Below are 22721 nucleotides of genomic sequence, written 5' to 3'. Positions count from 1 at the left end.
TGTGAGGAACGAGCGGAGTTCTGTGCTGACTTTGCATGCCTGGTGCTGTGGAATAATGTGCGGCCTGTCGCTCTGGAGAGACATCTGTTTTGTCTGGAATGTTTGTGGCAGATGGGGAATTGAAGCATTGGCTTAGTATATAGTCTCTTGTACGCTCGAGAGGTTCCTCTGCATCCAGTCCGCTGAAGTCAATGCTGTCTCTTTCGCTCTGACTCGTGGCTTGTTCTAAAACTCTTAACCTTGCTACGGCTGTAGCATGTTCACATTGTTTCTCCAGAGCCTCTATTTCCGCTTTTCTATGTGCAGCTTCCATTTCTGCTTCTGCTTTCTTATGTGCAGCTTCCACTTCCGCTTTCTTCTGCGCAAAGACGGCCTGTATCTTAGTCGCTTCCGCTTCTACGCGTGCTTTTAAAAGCTGCTCACTGAGGGTGGATTGCTTTGAAGATCGTGACCTAGATGTACGCTTGGAGTGCCTGGTAGAGTCAGAAATGTGAGATGACACCTTCTGAAGTAGCGCAATTCTCGCTTCTGTCTTAGACTTAATGTCGCGTACTAAGCCGTCTCTTTCTACACTGAGATGTTGGAAGCTTTGCAATTCCTCTATGGAATCCTCTGTGTTTAATTTTCTCAAAGTGTTTTCGTACTCCTGGACTTTTATATTATAATGTTCGTACGTTGCACGAAGCTGTTGCAGGGCTCCCTCTAGTGGTGACACATGGAGTGAAGACAGACTCTGCTGAATGTTGGAGACATGACTTAGTAATGTTTCCCACAGTTTTAAAATGTCAAAGGAAAGTTCCTGCTTGAGACTTTCAAGGTTCTCTCTAACCTTCCAGGTTGGCTTATTAGAGCGCCTGTCTCTCTCACTAGACTGCAGACTAGGGTCCATGCTAGCTTGTGCCTCAGAGTGTCCTTCAGCCATGATGCAGCACACAGGATGGAGGTAACACTGAGGAGAGTGACAACTTGGTGGGAGATTATGAGCTGCAGCTGTGATTGTATGTGGAGCTACTGGAGGAGTCTTTACAGCAGTGTCTGGCTGTATTTATACATTCTTTTTACTATTCTGACTCAATAACATGGCTGCGGGCGTATCGGCTGAAGTAACTTCTCTTGTAGTTATGAACCAGTACTCACACCAGGTATATGTTGTCAGACAGCATCCAACTCGACTGCAGAGGCATGTGAGAAGATTCCAGGGTTTATTTAGGTGGAAATCTTGTAGAATGCACATTCAGCAGTAGGTAAAAAGAATGATGATGAGCCAAAGCACAGAGTAGAGACCTAACACATAGGCTATAGACAGGAAACTCCCTAGCAGGAGGAAAAGGAGGAGTTATGCAACACAGGGGGGTACAGAGAACCAGAAGGGACAAACTAAAGAAGGCAAACACTTGCAGATACAGTACAGGTTATACATGTCAATGAATAGAGTCAGGTAGATGAGACATGACATATTTTGTTGTTTTATCTTTACTGCCACTTTTTTTTTGTATTTTTTATTATGGCTAAATTGCTTTTTGGTACTCCATCCTGCTGCAGTTTATATGCCTCTTTTCTTGGTTGTACTAATATAGGCACATTCATTAAGTTTAGCGCACCGTTTGTACATTATTGCTTTTGTATTTCCAACCATTGTGTTAGCATTTATGCCTGCAAAGCCTTCTGTAATTTTCTACGTCTGTCCCCCGCTGTCTGCGTAACAAAGATTGTGTTAACCATCCTCTGATTTTCAGGGGCTTCAAGGATGACTGGAGTAAATATCCTGAAAGCTTCACGCAGTCTGCCGTAATATGCATCAGGGCTTTCATCCGGTCCTTGCAGTATTTCAGACACTATTCTACCAGTTCAGTAAATCTGAACTACTTAAAGGAACATATACCAAAGTCCTGTCCCCTTACTTGCTGTGATTGCTTCCCTTAAGGGAACGAGGAACTGTTGTAGATGGGATTAAATTGGGAGCCAGTAGCAAATGGAGGATCTATAAATCGGCTTCTCTTTATTCTCTTTCTACCATGCTTCTTCTAATGCCCTCCCCTGCCTCTGAGCTTCGGCCATGGTCTATTGTCTTGGGGTTTCAGCCTGAGCTGCCTCGGCTTGACCATCGAGGGTACTAGGTGACTGTTGTGAATACAGAGCAGTGTAATTTGATGGATGAATTTACTCATTTGAAACCAAAACCTTCCCCTTAAGACTATTACTAGCTTCTGCTCTTGCTGCCATATTAAGACTGTCCTGTTCTATGTATCTTTTAACCCAAGGAGGACAAATTCTAATGGTATTATTGTATCTTGTCACCACCGGAAGCTAGGGGTTTGACAGGGTTTGGATGGAGCCTCCCTGCACTGGCAGCACATGGGACTAGAAAGCCACGGCAGAAAACTGAGGGAATTGCGTCAGCGCTTCATCGGTAACTGCACAGCACATCGCTGGGTGGAAGTGAGGAAGGGGGATAGGGAGGCTGTGGGGAAGGCTGGGGGGAGCGGGGACACTGCAGTAAGACTGCACAGGACAGCACTGGATGACAGTGAGGGAGGGGAACGCTGGGGGGAGGCTGTAGAGGAAGGCTGGAGGGTTAGGGGACAGCGCTGAGTGACACTCCGGGGACAGCACTGGGTGACAGTGAGGGAGAGCGAGGGTGTGGTGGGTGAAAGGCTGGAGGGGAGTTGAGGTTAGCAGTGCAAGAGTCCGCTGTGCCGTCATGAAAGCCGCTCTTAGTGAGTGCTAGGACCTGAGAGCCCGAGCAGGGGGAGGCAGTCCTGCAGCCAATTAAAAACTGGGGGCATGCCCAGGCTGTCAAGCAGCCTGTATGTTGTCACCATCCACACTTCTGGTGGTGACAAGATACAATAATACTGATTCTAACTATATGGGACCAACCATTTATATAAAGAAATTGCCATTGATATCTTGCATAACCTTACAGTCCCCGTCATATACCTTCTTAATATTCTTAAGCATACATTGCAAAGGAGCATGTTTAGACTGATTGCAACCCCTTTTTTACCCTTTAGCTATGAATTTGGGATAAAAACAGCTAAGGGACACAATGGGATTTTTTTTTTTAAAGTACTCAGTAGGGATTAAGTCAATACACCCCTGCACTCAATCATCAAGCCAAAGGCTTAAGTATTATGATAAAAAAGTTGATGGTACAACCAACAAAAAGCGTCCTAAACAGGAAGTCATATGTAAATTTGTTACTAGACCCCAGCTCTGCTATCTTGCTTCCATATAGTTGTTACCATTCACATAAGGGAATCTCCACACACAGGAATTTTCAGATGTACAACAAATACAGAAATGCTGTGCACAGCAGACAAACAAACCGCAACACATATTTTACCAACAGACCACTCAGAATTAGGTGGACAAATATGTCTATCAGAGCCACTCCAGAGTTACCTAGGGCATTCCGCCCTTGCCAACCTTTAGGGAACATTGTTTTATTCATCAGAATTACTCGGGTGTCCCTTTTTGAGAGGCGGTCAAATTCTCACATTTGCTGTAACGCCACTTATTCTATCAGCAGGTCTCATTCCATAGAACCCGGGTTCTTACCTGGTCTAGTCAAGAGGTCCCCTTCACCCTGGTTCCTGAGTCTCCGTGGGTCCCTTGTGACGGCGAGATGCCAGTATGGACTCGCCAAGAGAGGACTCTTTCCCTTTATGAATTGTATCAATTGGTAGCTGGTAGCCAAATAGTTGTTCCTGGGAGTCCAGCCATGGGACTTGCGCGTTGAAGGAGTAATCACCTTCTTTCTTCCCCCGAACCGGACGAGCCTCCCAAGATATACTGTAATTGGATTCGGGATGAAGAAGCCAAAGACAAATCCTTAATCAGAAAACGAGGTTTATTACATGCACACAGGCTCAGTGGATTCATGTTGCAAAGACTGACCACCTATACAAGGCCGTGCTCAGTTTTATACAATTGCAGTTACATAAGGTACAGTGTAAACATACTTGGCAATACTTGATTGGAGCACCTGACCTGTGGGTGGAGCTATCATGTAGCTATATTGGAAACAATAAACTATATGTGACGCTTTTCCGCCCGCTGTCCATGCGAGTAGCAGTTATCTATCGCCCCCCAGGTGCTCCTCGCCTGTTTTTGGACCACTTTGCTGCCTGGCTCCCCCACTTCCTATCCTGTGAAATTCCAACCCTCATCTTAGGTGATTTTAACATCCCCACTAATGACCCTATGTCCCGTTCTGCCTCTAAGCTTCTTTCGCTCACCTCCTCCCTTGGTCTCTCTCAACTCACAGCCTCTCCCACTCACAGGGATGGCAACACTCTTGATCTGGTCTTCTTCCGTCTCTGCTCTGTTTCCAACTTCACTAACTCCCCTCTCCCACTCTCGGATCATAACTTCCTCTCTTTCTCTGTCACGCTCCCTACCATCTCTCCAGACCCACCTACCTACAGTACCTACAGGAACCTTAAGGCCATTCACACCCAGGACTTTGCTGAATCCCTACAGTCCTCTCTGTCCCCTATCTCTCTCCTCTCCTGCCCCAACCTGGCTGCCGCTCACTACAACACCGCTCTCAAACATGCCCTGGATGAAGCAGCGCCCCCCAGAACCCGAGCCATTCGATGCAGAACACGGCAACCCTGGCTCACACCTCATACACGCTTCATCCGGCGGTGCTCTAGAAGTGCTGAACGGCTGTGGAGGAAATCGCAAACGGCACCAGACTTCCTCTACTACAAATTCATGCTCAGAACCTACAACCTCGCCCTCCACCATGCCAAACAAGTCTACTTCACCTCTCTAGTCTCCTCATTATCGCACAACCCTAAACGGCTCTTTGATACTTTTCACTCCCTTCTCAGCCCAAAACCGCAGCCCCCAGTGACGGATCTCAGTGCTGAAGAGTTGGCTGCTTACTTCAAAAAGAAAATAGACGACATCCGTCAGGAAATAACTTCCCAATCCCAGACTAGCCCTGACCCTAGTCCTGTCAGCACTGCATCTAGCTCCTGCTCACTGTCTGTACTCAGACCAGCGACAGAGGAGGAAGTCTCCAAATTGCTCTTCTCTGCTCGCCCCACCACCTGCGCTAGCGACCCTCTCCCCTCACACCTCCTCCGTTCCTTCTCCCCAGTGGTCATCTCCCATCTCACCACTATATTCAACCTCTCTCTGACCTCTGGCATCTTTCCCTCTTCTTTCAAACACGCCATCATATCCCCACTGCTAAAGAAACCGACTCTGGACGCGACTGATGCTGCCAACTACAGACCCATCTCAAACCTCCCCTTCATCTCCAAACTACTAGAACACCTAGTTTACTCCCGCCTTGTAAGCTATTTATCAGAGAACTCTCTCCTAGACCCCCTACAGTCTGGCTTCCGACCTCAACACTCGACAGAAACTGCCCTTACTAGGGTATCCAATGACCTACTGACAGCCAAATCGAGGGGCGATTACTCCCTACTGATTCTCCTCGACCTTTCTGCAGCGTTTGACACTGTTGACCACAACCTCCTCCTCAGTATGCTACGCTCCATTGGCCTAAAGGACACTGCCCTCTCCTGGTTCTCCTCTTACCTATCTGACCGCTCTTTCAGTGTCTCCTTTGCTGGCTCTACCTCCCCTCCTCTTCCCCTTGCTGTTGGGGTCCCCCAGGGCTCGGTCCTTGGCCCCCTTCTCTTCTCTATCTACACAGCCCCTATTGGACAAACCATCAGGAGTTTTGGCCTCAAATACCACCTGTACGCTGATGACACCCAGCTATACACCTCTGCCCGTGACATCTCTGCACCCTTCCTCCAAAACATCACTAACTGTCTGTCCGCTGTCTCTAACACCATGTCCTCTCTCTACCTAAAACTAAACCTCTCTAAAACTGACTTACTGGTATTTCCACCCTCCACTAACCGACCTCATCCTGACATCTCCATCTCAGTGTGTGGCGCCACCATAACTCCTAGACAACACGCCCGCTGCCTTGGGGTCATATTTGACTCTGATCTCTCTTTTGCCCCCTACATCCAATCTCTGGCCCGAACATGTCAGCTGCACCTCAAGAACATCGCAAGAATCCGCTCTTTTCTCACTGTGGAGACGTTAAAAACGCTTATTGTCGCCCTCATCCACTCCCGGCTCGATTATTGCAACTCGTTGCTGATCGGCCTCCCCTGCACCAGACTCTACCCTCTCCAGTCCATCCTGAATGCGGCAGCCAGGCTCATCTTCCTGTCCAGCCGCTACTCGGACGCCTCTGTCCTGTGCCGGTCACTGCACTGGCTGCCCGTTAAATACAGAATTCAATTCAAACTCGCTACCTTCATCCACAAAGCCCTCCACAGTACAGCGCCACCCTATATCGCCTCCCTCATCTCAATCCATCAACCAGCCCGGGCTCTCCGCTCTGCTAATGAAACCAGACTGAGCGCCCCTTTAATTCGAACTTCTCATTCCCGCCTCCAAGACTTCTCCAGAGCAGCACCGGTCCTCTGGAACGCACTACCAAAGGCTACCCGAGCAATCCAGGACTCGCAGAACTTCAGGCGTGCTCTAAAAACGCACCTCTTCAGGGAGGCATACCGCATTCCCTAAACAAACCTCTCTGTACTCCGCCTGATAACATGCTCCCTGACCTACTGACTGCAATCCCTGCTAGCCATCATAAACCGCTCCTGCAGTCACACCGTTTCTGCCGTCACACGGCTAAATGTCTGACCATTGTCTATGTGTATAGCATCGCTCACTCTCCACCTCGCCATACTGTGCACATCTCCAGCCCCTTTACCCTCTGTATCACCCCATTACTTGTAGTATGTAAGCTCGTTGGAGCAGGACCCTCACCCCTATTGTTTCCATCAACTGATTACTATATGTAACCGTGGTTCTGTAATGTTTGTATTTTGTCTTTCTGTATTCCCCCCTGTCTATGTAAGCGCTGCGGAATATGTTGGCGCTATACAAATAAAGATTATTATTATTATTACTATATGCATGAACTGATTGGCAGATTAGGGCAAAGTGAGGACTGCAATGCCACGCCTACTTCCTGAGATCTTCTAATCCTAACTGTTCACTTCCTTTCAGCGTCCATCTTACAACCTCCTCCGCTATTATATAACCCTTTACTATTTCTGGACCAGTCCCGGCTACATAATCATCATCACGTAAAAAAACAAGCCCTCACAAAGCTCTGACCATGGAAAAATAAAAACATTATGGGACTTAAATGCAAAAATGTAAAAAAAAAAATCCATAAAGGCTTTTTATTGTGCAAAAGTGGAAAAACCTAAAGTTATAATTTTGGTATCGTCATAATTATACCAGCCTGCAGAAAAAATGTATTATGTCAATGGAAAAATTGATGTGAATTCTCTCCCTGCCCTCCAAAAAAAAAAAAAAAAGTTTTACAATACATTCTATGTACCCAAATATCATTGTGCAGAACACCCTTATTCAGCTGCTTATGTTTGTCTCTGTGGGAAATAGGGAACAGGCTGTCATGTTTTGGGCGTCTCATTAGCTGATTTGCCACCACATATAATGGGTACATAGTCAGGCCTCCTGCAGACGGCCGGCTCAGATCCCGCTGTGAGAATTCTCTCAGAGGGAAGAGAGCGGTGCCACTGCAGCTCACCTCCTCTCGGCGTCTTCTCTGTTCTGCTATGTGCCAGCTGCCGCACAGCCACACATGCGCGGAGCAGAGCCGGCGCCTCAGCCGTGACGTTTCTGTGCAGGCCTCTGCCAGAAATAGGACATGCCGCGATTTGTTTACCACGCGAGTTTTCACGTGGTTAAATCGCGGCTGTCTGCATAGGATTGCATTATCAAATGCAATCCTATGGCAGCAGCCACGGGCGGAAATTCTGCGGGAAATCCCGCCATGGAATTTCTGCCCGTGTGCAGGAGGACTGATTTGTAGATTTTGCAAGCATTGTTGATTGAAAGCTCTTTAGTTCCGAGTCATACAGCTTTCTGCACAGACTTGCTTTGTATAGTATTAATGTGTGTGATTTTGCTTGTCTGGCCCTTTTTGAATTGTCCTTTTTTTTTTTTCTATGACTCCCTCATTTTTGTGTCCAAAATGAGTGTTTTTTAATCTTTTTAAAACTACCATTTATTTTAAATCTAAATATATTTATACAGTTATATCGTTTATCTGTTTTACAAAATATCTGACGTTACATGAATAGAACTCCTTGACGATTTATAGCACACTGCATGACAAACATATGCATGTAGCAGAAAAAAAAAGTTGCAAATTTTTAAGATGTGCTGTGGATTTTCAGATCCACAGCATACCCAGTATGTGGATTGCAGTTGCAGATTCACTATAAATTAACTTTTGTTAACAAGGCCTGGAACATTATAGCAGTAGAACAGTCTTGGTCCAGAATCATACGTGCAATTTTAGATGGAGATTTCCGCCATAAGGGATGAAAAAGTATAAATGAAGAACTAATACAGTATTTCTCGTTTCTTTTGTGACCATACCTGTGTAGAATTCGAAAGCTATTGCACCAGAAAACACACATAAATATAGCCTTAAAGGGGTTGTCTCACGCCGAAACGGTTTTTTTTTTTATTCAATAGGCCCCCCTCAATAGGCCCCACTCATACATACTACCACCAGGGGTGCTCTAACTACACGGTAGACGGTGTGTCCGCACCAGGCCCTTGGCAGTTGGCCTACTTTCTACATTCTTGGAATGCAAATTCAGTTGGAAAATATTATAGAGCTGAAAAAAATAAAATAAAACCTATACTCCCCTCTGGAGTGCCCCTGCTGTACTGGACCTGTGGTCTCTGCTAACTTCTGGGTCCAGTAGTTACGCCCCCATCTAAGCACATGACCGCTGCAGCCAATCATCGGTTTCAGTAACACTGAGGGCAATGATTGGCCACACTGGTCACATGCTTAGACGAGCACATGACCGGTGGACCTGGAAGTAAGCGTAGACCGGAGGGAGTGCAGGATTAGGTAAGTATAACATTTCTGTTAATATTTCAGGGTTCGGGGGGAGGGGCATGTTAATACCCGTGCACTGGGCCCACTAGGGTATCACAATGGCCCTGAGCACCATATAGTCACCGTATAAGAAAATAGATAACTTCATTTATAGCTTTCTTGCAGTTCATGAACTGCTCTTTATAACAGCACTCTCGGCTCATGCTAATGATGTGCAAGCTACAAGGGTGGGGTCAACGGTATAACGGTAGAGGAGACAGAGGTTGTATTTATACCCTATCCCCTTTTTTATGATTAACACATTAGGAAACAGCAGTATTATAAAACTGCTGGTTGGGATGTTGCCTAAGGTACCTTTACATGGGGTGATTATCATCTGAACACTTGCTGGAAACAGCGAATTTGGGCAATAGTCCAATGGGGGCACTAAGTGAGAAATCGCTGCGCTAAAAACTAAGCAACTATCGGCCCGTGTAGACAGGCAGTCGATCATCTGTGAACGACTGCCTGTTTGCAGTGTATGGTGGTGGGTGGCCGGATAAGATCTACAGTCACTCTGCCGTCATTCTCCGAACGACTATCGCTCCTGTGCACAGTAGTGATAGTCTATGGAACAGCTGTTGTGCGCTTATGAGCATGATTCATCTCACGAAAAAGTACGCTAAAGGTAATGTGAAATCTGATTAACTGGCCTGTACATTGGTGGGCAAGAACGTAACCCAAGCTAGTGTATTATTTGGTGATTTAGGCACTTAGGAGAGTGGTGGATGAGAAATGGCTAGGCTTCATCACCGTATAGACATCACTTTGTCTTCCAGGATGACCTGTGTGACCCAATGAATGACTTTGGTAGTTAAGCATTAGTGAATATTGCTCACTGGGTAAAAGGTATCTTATCAGTATTGTAATGTACCATAACATTATGACCTGCTAATCTTATGGGAACATTTTATAACAGGGAGGAGACCGAAAGCTGCCACAGAGAACCACAGGTGATAAACCCATTAATTTATAACCAGTTCACTCCCCTGTGCCAACAAAAAGGATGAAAACATTTATAGGGGGCTTCCAGACCCATAGCATTTTTTTTTTTAAACTGACAATGGTATAGAACAAGAAAAGGAGTGATACTCGCTTTATCAGTCCCCTGGCACTCCTGTGAACCTACCAGGCTTTGTTGAGTGGGCTCTAGTGATGGCATCACTGAGGTCACTTCTGTCACAGGTGACTGGCTGCCGCAGTCACATGTCATGTCAAAACGACATCACTCGAGACAGGAAAATGGAGACCAATGAGTTATCAGAGAACTGTCTGCATGATTGGTAAGGGGACTGTTACTCCTTTTGTTACCTGTATACCATTGTTGGATGTTTTTTAAAAATTCCATAGGGTTGAACAACCCCTTTAATATCCTGAGGCAGGTTAGTGTGTTTTGGGTGTCTGGTATAATATTCATTGGCCATGTATGTCATGAATAGCCTATGGAATTGAATTTGGTATAATGTTTAAAGTACTTGAAGGTTACATAATGCTAAAAGAAAATTGGTGGGATTGTAATTATTTTACAGTAAGTGCAGATAATTTGCTCCTGTAAGGCCGCTTGCACACGGGCGGAAATCCCGCGGGATTTCCGCCGCTGACAGTCTGCATAGGAGTGCATTACAATACGCACTCCTATGCAGACGGCCGCAGTTTGGCCGCGCAAAATCAGTTACAAAATAATTCTATCCTGTTATTTTTGGCTGAATTGGCGCAGTACATAATCTGACTATGTCCCCTCCAGGTAAAGAGTGGGGGAGGGATGTTTTTAAAATGCAAAATACTATTTGGAAAGGACTGGAGTGTTTGAAATATATGTTCATCACATTGACCTTGGACAAGCATCACCATACTATTTAATGTGGAAACATTGTTAATGTTCAAGCTTTATATCTGTATGTAAATCCATATGTACATTTTCTGATATGATTGTGTTACACTTATGTTTTTTGCAGTGGGATTATGAGACCTGGTCTTAATGCAATTTTGGGTCCTACTGGGAGCGGCAAATCATCGTAAGTTTTTGACTATTATGAAAACCTTAGCCAGTTCTGTGCGGACCAAGGCGCCCTTGTATGAACAGACATGACTTGTTTCTGTTCCTCCTGAAGGCTTTTGGATGTTCTTGCTGCCAGGAAAGATCCTCATGGGCTCTCTGGTGAGATGTTAATAGATGGAAAGCCACAACCGCCAAATTTCAAGTGTCTCTCTGGCTACGTTGTACAGGTACTTTAATATGAAAACATTGTTTTTTCTTACCTGGTGCTTGAAATTTGAAATGTGCTAATAATTGGGAAAAAAGTTATTAACCTTATTTTTACTTTTTTTTGTTTTTTTTTTTAAGTCCCCATAAGAGACTTGAACCAATGGTTGTCTGATCACATGTACAATATACTCCCATACGTCAGTATTGTAGCATATTGTACATTTAATGTCTTCCTATTAAGCCTTGCCATAGGCAGAGCTTAATAGAAAGAAATCTATAGTAAGCCTGGAGTACTTCACAAAGGCCAGGCTGCCATGGTGTCTGAATCACATCACAGGGGTGCTGTTCAGGCAATGGAGGGAGCCACTGTAAGGCCATTTAAATGTCACTGTCAGTACAGAGAGTAGCATATAAATGCTTAAATGGCTGGGATCTAAGTTATTTCTGATCCCAGCTATTGTGGCCAGGTGTCAGCTGCAAAAGACATGCGCGATATACTGACACCCAACGTCCTGGCATCCCAAGATGATGAGTTTGCCCACAAAAAGGCAGCTCCTCTGCATGTGTGCGGGTTCTGCACTGCCTTCCAGGAAATCGGCGTATTCACAGGCTCGTGGATGACGTAAGCAATGTCCTCCATATCAATCACAGACAGAAGTTGGGCTCCAGAAGAGACCCTGGGTGACTGGGACAATCCGGATGTGCCCACCAGACCGTTCAAAGCAAATTGGTATACGGCATGTGACTTCATAAAGTGCTTTTGCACAGTTATATGGGGGTTGATGGCCAGTAAAAGCTGCAGGTTTAAAAGGCTTTATTAATCATTGATACGGTGCTGCAGATTGTTTACAAGAGTTCAGACTACTGACAGGTTCCCTTTAAAAACCCTGAAAAATATTGTATGGGAACAAGGCCTAATTTGGTTAAATTGCATCGATAAAGAACGCTGTTATAAAATATCTGTTATGAATGGTTCCTATGACTTCAGTAGGTATATTGACTTATCCTATGTATCGTACAGGATGATGTAGTGATGGGGACATTAACTGTTCGGGAGAACTTGCAGTTCTCTGCAGCCTTGAGGCTACCCAGGTCACTGAAGCAGAAGGAGAAGGACGAGCGTATTAACCAGATCATCAAGGAACTGGGACTGACCAAAGTGGCTAATTCTAAGGTACAAGCAGGCAGTTCGGGGATTTCTACCTGCAATGTTCAGTTGGTGTTTGCCAACGTTCTTCATATGAGCTAAAGCATCAGTTTGATTGTAGGTTGGCACCGAGCTGATTCGTGGAGTGTCCGGAGGGGAAAGAAAAAGAACCAACATTGGTATGGAGCTGATCACCGATCCAGGGATCTTGTTCCTCGATGAACCTACCACTGGGTTAGATGCCAGCACGGCCAATGCTGTTCTTTTGCTGCTGAAAAGGTAAAGTCACAGATGGGTTATATTTACTCAGACTGGTGTTTTCTATGCAAATCTAAGTAAAGACCCTTTTCACAGACGTGACTACCACTAAAAACGTATTTTATTAAATGTATTAAAAAACATAAACTGGGCACTACAAAGACAACACACAGCAACCAAGTACCTCCAGACACAGATTCGTTATAGGAGGATAAGGACCTGGAGTTATTTAATACTTGATAAGCGATAAAGAGATGGTCCTGAATTGTTATAGGTGTCGACAAGACAGGATCACCATCTAGGTATTCACTTATGATGATCAGTACTTGAGTAAGCCAGTGCAAATACTCAAATCAGTACTAGAGTTGGTCAGTACTTATACTCTACGCGTTTCACCATTAGTTTGTTGGATCATCAGGAGATACAGTACTTGAGTCATAGGTTCAGAGGTAGAGGGAATGAGAAATCCCCGAGAGAACATCAAACTGATATATAGAAAGCTGTATCTAAGATGAATACAGCAAAACTTGTGTAGTGATCAGGATAAATATCCTTATTATAAGAGAGTTCTATACTCTCAATTGGGGCATTAAGGTAGCTCTTAGGGTTGGGGGCCTGCCAGAAGGTACCTCTAAGCAAGAAAGCTCATCTTGTATGCTAGCGGTTAATAGCTAGATGATATATGTAGGTACATAACGAGAGGTGTTTATTTCAAAGTATGCCTGTCAATACACGCACAGAGGTAGAGTAGAGTGTCCCCGAAAATATGGGGGGGGGGGGGGGGCACTGCTCTCAAGTATCTGAGCGCTAGAGAGATGGTATAATGCTTGTCATGCACAAATAGGATACTCAAAATAATTAGCGTATCGAGTTAGAATTTAGGTCATCGATATGGGGATAAGGCATAAAATTATGTCCTGATCTCCTGACCCAATTAATTGCACTTAAGCAGACAAGAATAGCTAAAGTGCTAGGTTCCAACCAAAAGTGCTCGCATTAGAGGTCATTGGTGTGGAGGTATGACATTAATATAAGTCAAACTCTCCTGACCTTATTGTAGAAGCACTTTTAGATGTCCAAATTGCTCACATAGAGGTCATTCGTATGGAAGTATGACATTAGTATGAGTCAAACTCTCCTGACCTAATTGTAAAAGCACTTTTAGACGCTGTGCATGTTCTCAAGATAGACAAGCCATAAAGCTAGTTTCCTAGTAGTTAGATTTCAGGCAAGCAACCCCAGCAACCCCCCCAGATATAGGGCTCAAGAGAGAGCAGAGAAAAGGGTATGACCCATCGCTTTGATGGTAGGCTAGGAAATGAAAAATGCCCCATTTGGAGCTGCTTATATATCCATGGACACGCCTCCAAAGGGGCCGGCTTAATCGATACAGCCAATCGTGGCATGTCAGTCCATAAACAGAGGCTATCTGCGGCTAAGAAGAAAGGAAAATCCGGTGTAGTAGTCCCAATCCAGGAATCTGTACCTGAACAGCCCAGGGCTAGGTTCTGATCCTGGGGTGCAGGCCTATAGCTTTTGGATCCGTCCACCGATTACCTATACGGAAGAACAAGGCAGCGGTGGGTATCCGGGACACAAGCCGTTACCTAGGTAACGGAGTACGGAACTGACGTCAACACGTAGCTGACGTCACTGCGCACGTAGCGCGCACGTACAGCTTCTTCTGTGGGGATACACCCACTACTTGATGTCGTTGCCTATACTGCGGCGTCCTGAAGGACACGCCCGCACATGCATAAACAAGAAAGGGGAGTGTCAAGGACCGAAGACTTGCCGCGGGGCAGGTAGGACGGACTGGACGGATGCCGGGCCGAACGGACAATCCCATCGTAACGGAGGGAGCGGTGCCAGATAAATGAGGTCACACAGGAGGCGTGACTGATAGTCAACTAAGCACAATTCTAGAGTATAAAACTCCTGATTAAAACAACATAAAGGACTGATGTCTCCCTTTTGAGCTTGTTATGTGTGTTAGTATCTATATTACAGCCGCTGATGTTTCACAACGATATAATTAATGATGGTAGAATTAACATTGCGGCCTTAAATAAACGTGTAGTGATCAAAAGTTGTTTGGAGAAGGTCTTTAAGATAAGAAAAAAATTTTTTTGAGAGAAGATAGTTGATAGGTAATGGAAGAGGCCAAAACTGTAGTAATCGCGGAAGACCCCTAAAGGAAACAATTGAACAACAATTGTTCGTTTAGGCCAGCCGGTTGGACCGTATCAAACCAATAGATCCATCCTGCTTCCTTTTGCAGAAGCAAGGAATCCACGTCGCCCCTCCTTCCATCAGATTTTATAACTTCCATTCCCTGGAATTTCAAACAGCTCGCGTCACCTTTATGTGATTGTAGGACATGAGTTGATACTGAGGTGGCTTCTTTCCTCTCAATGTTGCCTATGTGTGCTAATATCCTGCGGCGGAATTGCTGCCTAGTTTTCCCTATATATTGTTTCCCGCACCTGCAGGTAATGAGATAGACAACGTTGGTGGAGAGACAGTTGATAAAGTCCCTTGTGACATACTCTTTCCCTGTTGTAGTAGATCCAAAAGTATTCCCTTTCTTAATAAATTTGCACGCAAGCAGTTAGTACATGTAAAGGTGCCCGTAGGGATGGAGCGGGAAAGCCAGTCACCTTGTGATTTTGGTGATTTGAAGAAGCTCTTAACTAAGTGGTCTTTGATGTTACGGCCACGTCGATAGGTCACTTTGGGATGCGTGGGAATGAAAGTTTTCAAGTCTTTATCGTTTTGAAGGATATCCCAGTACGATTGGAGTATCTCGAGCACTTGTTTCTGTCCGGTATCATAGGTGCCGATAATGCGCATGTCTGTTGACTCATCGCGTTTTTTTGGGATGAGTAACTCATTTCTATTACAGGTACGTGCATGTTGTTCAGCTTTATCCAGAATGTGAATAGGGTACCCTCTTTGTAAAAACCTATCTCTCAATTTATGGCATTCACTATTGAAGGTATGCTCCTCGGAGCAGTTCCTTCGAATTCTTAGGAACTGCCCCTTAGGAATGCCTTGTCTTAGAGGCTGAGGGTGGAAGCTATTCCAAGAGAGTAAGCTGTTAGTTGCAGTTTTCTTACGATACAGGTTTGACGTGATCCTGCCATCTTGTTGAATTTCAATGATTACATCCAAGAATGTCATGGAGGATTTGTTAATGTCAGCTGTAAATTTCAAATTTAACTCGTTGCTATTCAACCAAGTGACAAAATCTTGAAACTGCGGTTTAGAACCTGTCCAGAGGATCAAGATGTCGTCAATGTATCTGATCCAGGTAAGAATGTTACTGGACCAGTCGTGATTTTCGGTGGAGAAAACGTATTTTTCTTCCCACCAGCCCAGGAGCAGATTTGCGTACGTAGGGGCACATGGCGTCCCCATCGCGGTGCCCCTGAGCTGGTGGAAAAACTTTCTGTTAAACAGAAAGTAGTTGTGTGTTAATACGAATTCTAACAGTTGTAAAACGAATTCGTTTTGTACCTGATAGTGTACCCCTCTTTGTGACAGAAAATGTGCAATAGCTCTCAGCCCCACATCGTGGGGAATAGAGCTATACAGTGCCTCGACATCAAGGCTCGCCACCCATGTATCGGGGGTAACTGAGATTCCTTCAATCTGACGTAGGACGTCCATCGTATCTTGTGCAAAAGATGGTAGGGCTGAGACAAATGGTCTCAGCAACCGATCCAGATAAATACTGGAGTTTTGTGTGATATTATTGATGCCAGATACGATTGGACGTCCTTTAAGGGGACTAGTGCCTTTGTGGATCTTGGGTAAGGCATAGAATATTGCTATTCTAGGTGTAGTTGGGGTCATGAATTTGAATTCTGTATCGCTAATGCATTTAGTTTCTTTAGCTGTACACAGAATTCGATTAAGAGCTGTTTGAAAAGTATTGGTTGGATCATCTCTGAGTATGGCATAGATGGTTGTGTCGCTCAGAAGGTCCATACACATATGAATATATTTGTTTGTATCCAACAGTACCACGTTGCCCCCTTTGTCGGAAGGTTTAATCACGAGATGCTCATTATTTTTAAGATCCTTCAGTGCTGATTTTTCCAATCTAGTCATGTTTGGAGTTTTAACATATCCAGGCTTGATTTTTTTTCAGATCTCTCAGAACAAGTTTTTTAAATAGGTCCAACTCAGGACAGTTGATGACCGGTGGATTTGATTTATTACGGAGTCTGCAGTCAGTACTAGCCATAGATGTCTCCTCTTCTAAACTCTGAAGAGCTTTAATGGCTGGAATATCTGAGCTGGCTAAACCAAGTTCCTTAGCCAGTTTATCATCCTTAATGGAAAAATATTTTTTCCACCGGAGTTTTCTGACGAAGAGGGAGAGGTCCTTTGCCCAGACGAACGGCTGAAAACGGGTCGTCGGGACAAAGGACAGCCCTCTCTTCAGAACTGCAATTTCATGACTCGTAGGTATGTATGCGGACAAATTTATGATCTTCATTTCTTCACTGATTGATGAATCACCGACAATCCCTTGGTGGGAATATATAGGGAAAACTAGGCAGCAATTCCGCCGCAGAATATTAGCACACATAGGCAACATTGAGAGGAAAGAAGCCACCTCAGTATCAACTCATGTCCTACAATCACATGAAGGTGACGCGAGCTAACTAACACACATAACAAGCTCAAAAGGGAGACATCAGTCCTTTATGTTGTTTTAATCAGGAGTTTTATACTCTAGAATTGTGCTTAGTTGACTATCAGTCACGCCTCCTGTGTGACCTCATTTATCTGGCACCGCTCCCTCCGTTACGATGGGATTGTCCGTTCGGCCCGGCATCCGTCCAGTCCCTCCTACCTGCCCCGCGGCAAGTCTTCGGTCCTTGACACTCCCCTTTCTTGTTTATGCATGTGCGGGCGTGTCCTTCAGGACGCCGCAGTATAGGCAACGACATCAAGTAGTGGGTGTATCCCCACAGAAGAAGCTGTACGTGCGCGCTACGTGCGCAGTGACGTCAGCTACGTGTTGACGTCAGTTCCGTACTCCGTTACCTAGGTAACAGCTTGTGTCCCGGATACCCACCGCTGCCTTGTCCTTCCGTATAGGCAATCGGTGGACGGATCCAAAAGCTATAGGCCTGCACCCCAGGATCAGAACCTAGCCCTGGGCTGTTCAGGTACAGATTCCTGGATTGGGACTACTACACCGGATTTTCCTTTCTTCTTAGCCGCAGATAGCCTCTGTTTATGGACTGACATGCCACGATTGGCTGTATCGATTAAGCCGGCCCCTTTGGAGGCGTGTCCATGGATATATAAGCAGCTCCAAATGGGGCATTTTTCATTCCCTAGCCTACCATCAAGGCGATGGGTCATACCCTTTTCTCTGCTCTCTCTTGAGCCCTATATCTGGGGGGGTTGCTGGGTTTGCTTGCCTGAAATCTAACTACTAGGAAACTAGCTTTATGGCTTGTCTATCTTGAGAACATGCACAGCGTCTAAAAGTGCTTTTACAATTAGGTCAGGAGAGTTTGACTTATATTAATGTCATACCTCCACACCAATGACCTCTAATGCGAGCACTTTTGGTTGGAACCTAGCACTTTAGCTATTCTTGTCTGCTTAAGTGCAATTAATTGGATCAGGAGATCAGGACATAATTTTATGCCTTATCCCCATATCGATTACCTAAATTCTAACTCGATACGCTAATTATTTTGAGTATCCTATTTGTGCATGACAAGCATTATACCATCTCTCTAGCGCTCAGATACTTGAGAGCAGTGCCCCCCCCCCCCATATTTTCGGGGACACTCTACTCTACCTCTGTGCGTGTATTGACAGGCATACTTTGAAATAAACACCTCTCGTTATGTACCTACATATATCATCTAGCTATTAACCGCTAGCATACAAGATGAGCTTTCTTGCTTAGAGGTACCTTCTGGCAGGCCCCCAACCCTAAGAGCTACCTTAATGCCCCAATTGAGAGTATAGAACTCTCTTATAATAAGGATATTTATCCTGATCACTACACAAGTTTTGCTGTATTCATCTTAGATACAGCTTTCTATATATCAGTTTGATGTTCTCTCGGGGATTTCTCATTCCCTCTACCTCTGAACCTATGACTCAAGTACTGTATCTCCTGATGATCCAACAAACTAATGGTGAAACGCGTAGAGTATAAGTACTGACCAACTCTAGTACTGATTTGAGTATTTGCACTGGCTTACTCAAGTACTGATCATCATAAGTGAATACCTAGATGGTGATCCTGTCTTGTCGACACCTATAACAATTCAGGACCATCTCTTTATCGCTTATCAAGTATTAAATAACTTCAGGTCCTTATCCTCCTATAACGAATCTGTGTCTGGAGGTACTTGGTTGCTGTGTGTTGTCTTTGTAGTGCCCAGTTTATGTTTTTTAATACATTTAATAAAATACGTTTTTAGTGGTAGTCACGTCTGTGAATTGGGCTTATATTTCTTGGTTGACTCTATACTGCCCCCTCTGTGAAGTAAGTAAAGACCCTTAATTCGCTTGGCGCATGTCTGCCCAGTCCGTGTGCCAGCTGGCATGTAGATTTCAGCTACAATTTACACAATTTCAGGAGTATAGCAAATCTAATGGGCCAGTGAGGTTATGCCCCCTTGTTAAGCCCTGCCCACTTTTTGCAAAGTGGCAAGCAGGACGCAAAAAAGGCCCAAAAGTTACACATTGTTACACAAGTATGATTTGTGAAAAATTTGCAACAGTTGTACGCTAGAAATCTGACATACCGGGTTGTTACATTCTCCCTGTAATTTCTTCCCCTCCTTAACTTGTATTCTGTGTCCAGGACCCTCCCAGTCTTCTGTCCTGGGAAGTTTAGAAACTGGTTATGTCTCTCTAGACTTATTTAGATTCCACTGTGTCTGTTTTGTTTTTTTTACATATAAAGGAGTATGTGTTATTCTGACTGGAAGCACAGCTACCTGTGAAGCACCCATACTGTGTCGCATACTGTATGTGATATGATAGATCGGCTGAAGTATTTGTTTAGATGCAGCAACACAACAAGGCATTCTTTTAACCCCTTAAGGACCAGGCTATTTTGTACCTTAAGGACCAGATACTTTTTAGGAATTTTACCCATGTGGTTGTCTAACTGCCCTATTTTTTTTTTCCTTCAGCTACCAAAATTATTTTTGCTGCGTTATTTTCTGTGACATATAGGGCTGTTTTTTAATTTTCTTTTTCACTGACTTTTTTCAATTTTTTAGTTTTATTGAGGGTAAAAAGCTAAAAAAAATTATTTTTTTTTTAACATTTATACTTATTTTCTTTTTAATCAGTATATTTACGCTAAAATAAAGTATGGGAATGGGATCCTTAATGGGTTAAAATAGAATGTATTCATGGGATCATTCAACATATCTGCACAAAACCGTAAAGATTCATCTTTCTGGGATCGTGGACGCATCTTTCTGACCCTACAACCACTAATGCTTTTTAACTTCAGAATTTTACTGGCATAGGTTTCCATTTTTTAAAATGGAACAAGTAGCCTTGCAGACCGCACTATTTATTCCATTTTGAAAAGCGGAGACCTAACAAAATAGAAGCAAACAGAAAGCTTTCCGTTCTTTATAAAAAAAAAACATTGAAATCAATGGTGGTGAAAACAGAACTGTTTTTTTGCATTGTAATTTTGTGTCTCTGCTCCAAAACTGGAACAGAGAGAATGAAAGCATGAACGGAGGATAAATGCTAATGTGAATGAGCCATATACACTGTCAATAAAACTATTGCAGTAAATATGTTGTTGTGTTCACTGTTGTACTGTGCAGGATGTCCAGGCAAGGCAAGACCATAATCTTCTCCATACACCAACCTCGCTATTCCATCTTCAGACTATTTGATTCTCTGACCCTGCTGGCCGGGGGTAAAATGCTGTACCACGGACCCTCTGACTATGCACTGGATTACTTCACACAACTAGGTAACACTTAACTTCTTCCTGTTATTTATTTATTTCAAACTTTCAATTAATTATAACCTTTTATTTTTTTTCTAGCGGCACAGCTATATGCGGGCTTGTTTCTTGTGGGGCCAGTTTTAGTGTTAACGCATTTGAAAACTTTAGAAAAATTGTTATTGGGGTGAATTATGTTGTGTTGCTAGCAATTATTTGATCACTTATACAATATACTGCAATAATGAAGTATTGCAGTATATTTTATTAATGCAGGCATTCTACGAGGCTGTGCCAATAGGCAGAAACACATAGCAGCCCTAGGGGCCTTCACAAAGCCTCAGGCTGTTATGACTAAATAATCTTGTCACAGGTGAGCCATTTGGGTGTCAGAGGGTGTCAGAGACCCTCCCTCACTTGGCCTTTTAAATGCTGATGTTGGAAGTGACAGCAGCATCCATGTATAGATTGGGTTTGGCCCCGAAGTCCGCTCTATACAATGACATGTGCCATACTTGTACATTGTATGTCGAAAAGGGGTTAATAATTGTACACACATTTTTTTTCTCTTGCCATGAGAATATTGGGAGAGATTTATGAAACGGTCCAATAGAAAAAGTGTCTTAACCTTTTACAGGCCAAATTTATTTTACAAATGTGGTAAAATTTAGGCCACTAAATAAATTCAAAAAGTAAAACAGAATAATTGGGTCAGAAGCGGCGCTCCAATGGTATGTGGAAATGTAAAGAACAGAATTAGTGTGGATAAAGACTCACCGCAACTGAACCGGTCCTATGATTTAGAGACCGGTCAGTTCGTTGGTCCACGTAGGCCTCTCAAACCAAACTTAAAGTGGTACACGTTGACGGTCCTAGGACATCCCCTAGGGGAGAGCAGCAGCGAGCGACTCCAAACAACCGTGTTGAGGAGGAAAGAAATGTATAATCAGAATAGGAAAAACTCACTTCATGCGCTCCGTCAAACTGTGTCAATGTAAAGGGATCTTACTTGTTATGGGGTGCCTGGACTCCTGGCACCCCCAATATCCAAGAAAGCAGAAAACTCCAATGGAGCAGGCATATTCCTCATAGGTCGGTTTATTACATAAAAAACAGGTGAATTGGCGCTGCAACGCGTTTCGGCTTCTGTCAAGCCTTTTTCAAGCATAGGGAACAATTGACAAGTGGTCTCTATTTATAACAAACATACACTGAGGGGAGGGGAGGAAGGGGAGGGGGAAGGGAGGAAACGGTCTACCCTGTCACTCCCCTCTACTGAGTGCAACTTACAAATAATAAATATATTACTGTATATGGTATCATATCCCCATTGTAATGACATTCTTTTACTGCTATTTTTATAATATGTGCAGATTAAGACGTATCAAACGGTGCCCGCAAGGTAGCGCAGCGCCGTTCAATGACGTCGATGGGGTCGTCTGAAGCCCAAAGTGGAAGGGGAAATGTTGTAGTATTACGCTAAAAGAAGGGGCGTTCCTTAGGGCAAACAGATAAACATTTGGTATCCTTAGATACAAGAAGGAGGCGAGGTCTTATCGCGTCACTTCTGGGGAATCTCTTGCAGCGTCATTGGAAGGGTCACGTGGTGCTGCGTTGGACGTGGTGACGTTCATAAGTGTAGGCGTCACATCTCGCGGCCATGCGATCACCTCCAGTGACGTATGTATAGTCACGTGGAGCTACGTAGAGCGTACTGACGTCCGAGTTCAGGGACGTTGTATCACATGACTGCACCATCAGAATGACGTAGGGGGGAGGGTGCTTTGATAATTTGTCATGTGACTGGCTACGGTGGCCCCTTCAGATCAAAATTAGATAGAAGGAGCCTCTCAGTCAAAACGGCATCATATCATGTGACTGTGGGGAGAAGATCCAGTACCGTATCACATTTAAATATTGATACTTATTGCATCCCATAGTATAGGATGCAAAGTATAAAAAGAAAATGAATGGAAGTAAGGAAAGGGGAGAGGGATGGAAAATACCGAATTATATCATATTATAATTGCACCTTGGGTATAATGTATATAAAATTTGCACAGAGATGTCATAACAATTAGAGATAGGACCATATGTCATAAAATATAAATTCTACACAATATACAGATAAAACTTAATCACTAATTAATATTAAATA

At 44.1% G+C, this 22721-nt stretch overlaps 1 protein-coding gene across 4 annotated transcripts in view; it reads left to right on the top strand.

The window, feature by feature from the left end:
- The window catches only part of ABCG2 (ATP binding cassette subfamily G member 2 (JR blood group)), a 143720-nt gene that overhangs the window by 99575 nt on the left and 21424 nt on the right, over positions 1 to 22721 (top strand). For all 4 annotated transcript variants that reach the window (XM_066574097.1, XM_066574098.1, XM_066574100.1 and 1 more), the window contains 5 exons: positions 10939 to 10998; positions 11095 to 11209; positions 12211 to 12363; positions 12458 to 12615; positions 20439 to 20590. In XM_066574097.1, the coding sequence (XP_066430194.1) occupies positions 10939 to 10998; positions 11095 to 11209; positions 12211 to 12363; positions 12458 to 12615; positions 20439 to 20590 (638 nt within the window). The remainder of the gene's footprint in view (positions 1 to 10938; positions 10999 to 11094; positions 11210 to 12210; positions 12364 to 12457; positions 12616 to 20438; positions 20591 to 22721) is intronic.

The sequence above is a fragment of the Eleutherodactylus coqui genome, chromosome 7 (genome assembly GCF_035609145.1).
Source record: "Eleutherodactylus coqui strain aEleCoq1 chromosome 7, aEleCoq1.hap1, whole genome shotgun sequence".
Lineage (NCBI taxonomy): Eukaryota > Metazoa > Chordata > Amphibia > Anura > Eleutherodactylidae > Eleutherodactylus > Eleutherodactylus coqui.
Note: the sequence above shows the minus strand (reverse complement) of the source record. Positions and strands in the feature narration are given on the sequence as shown.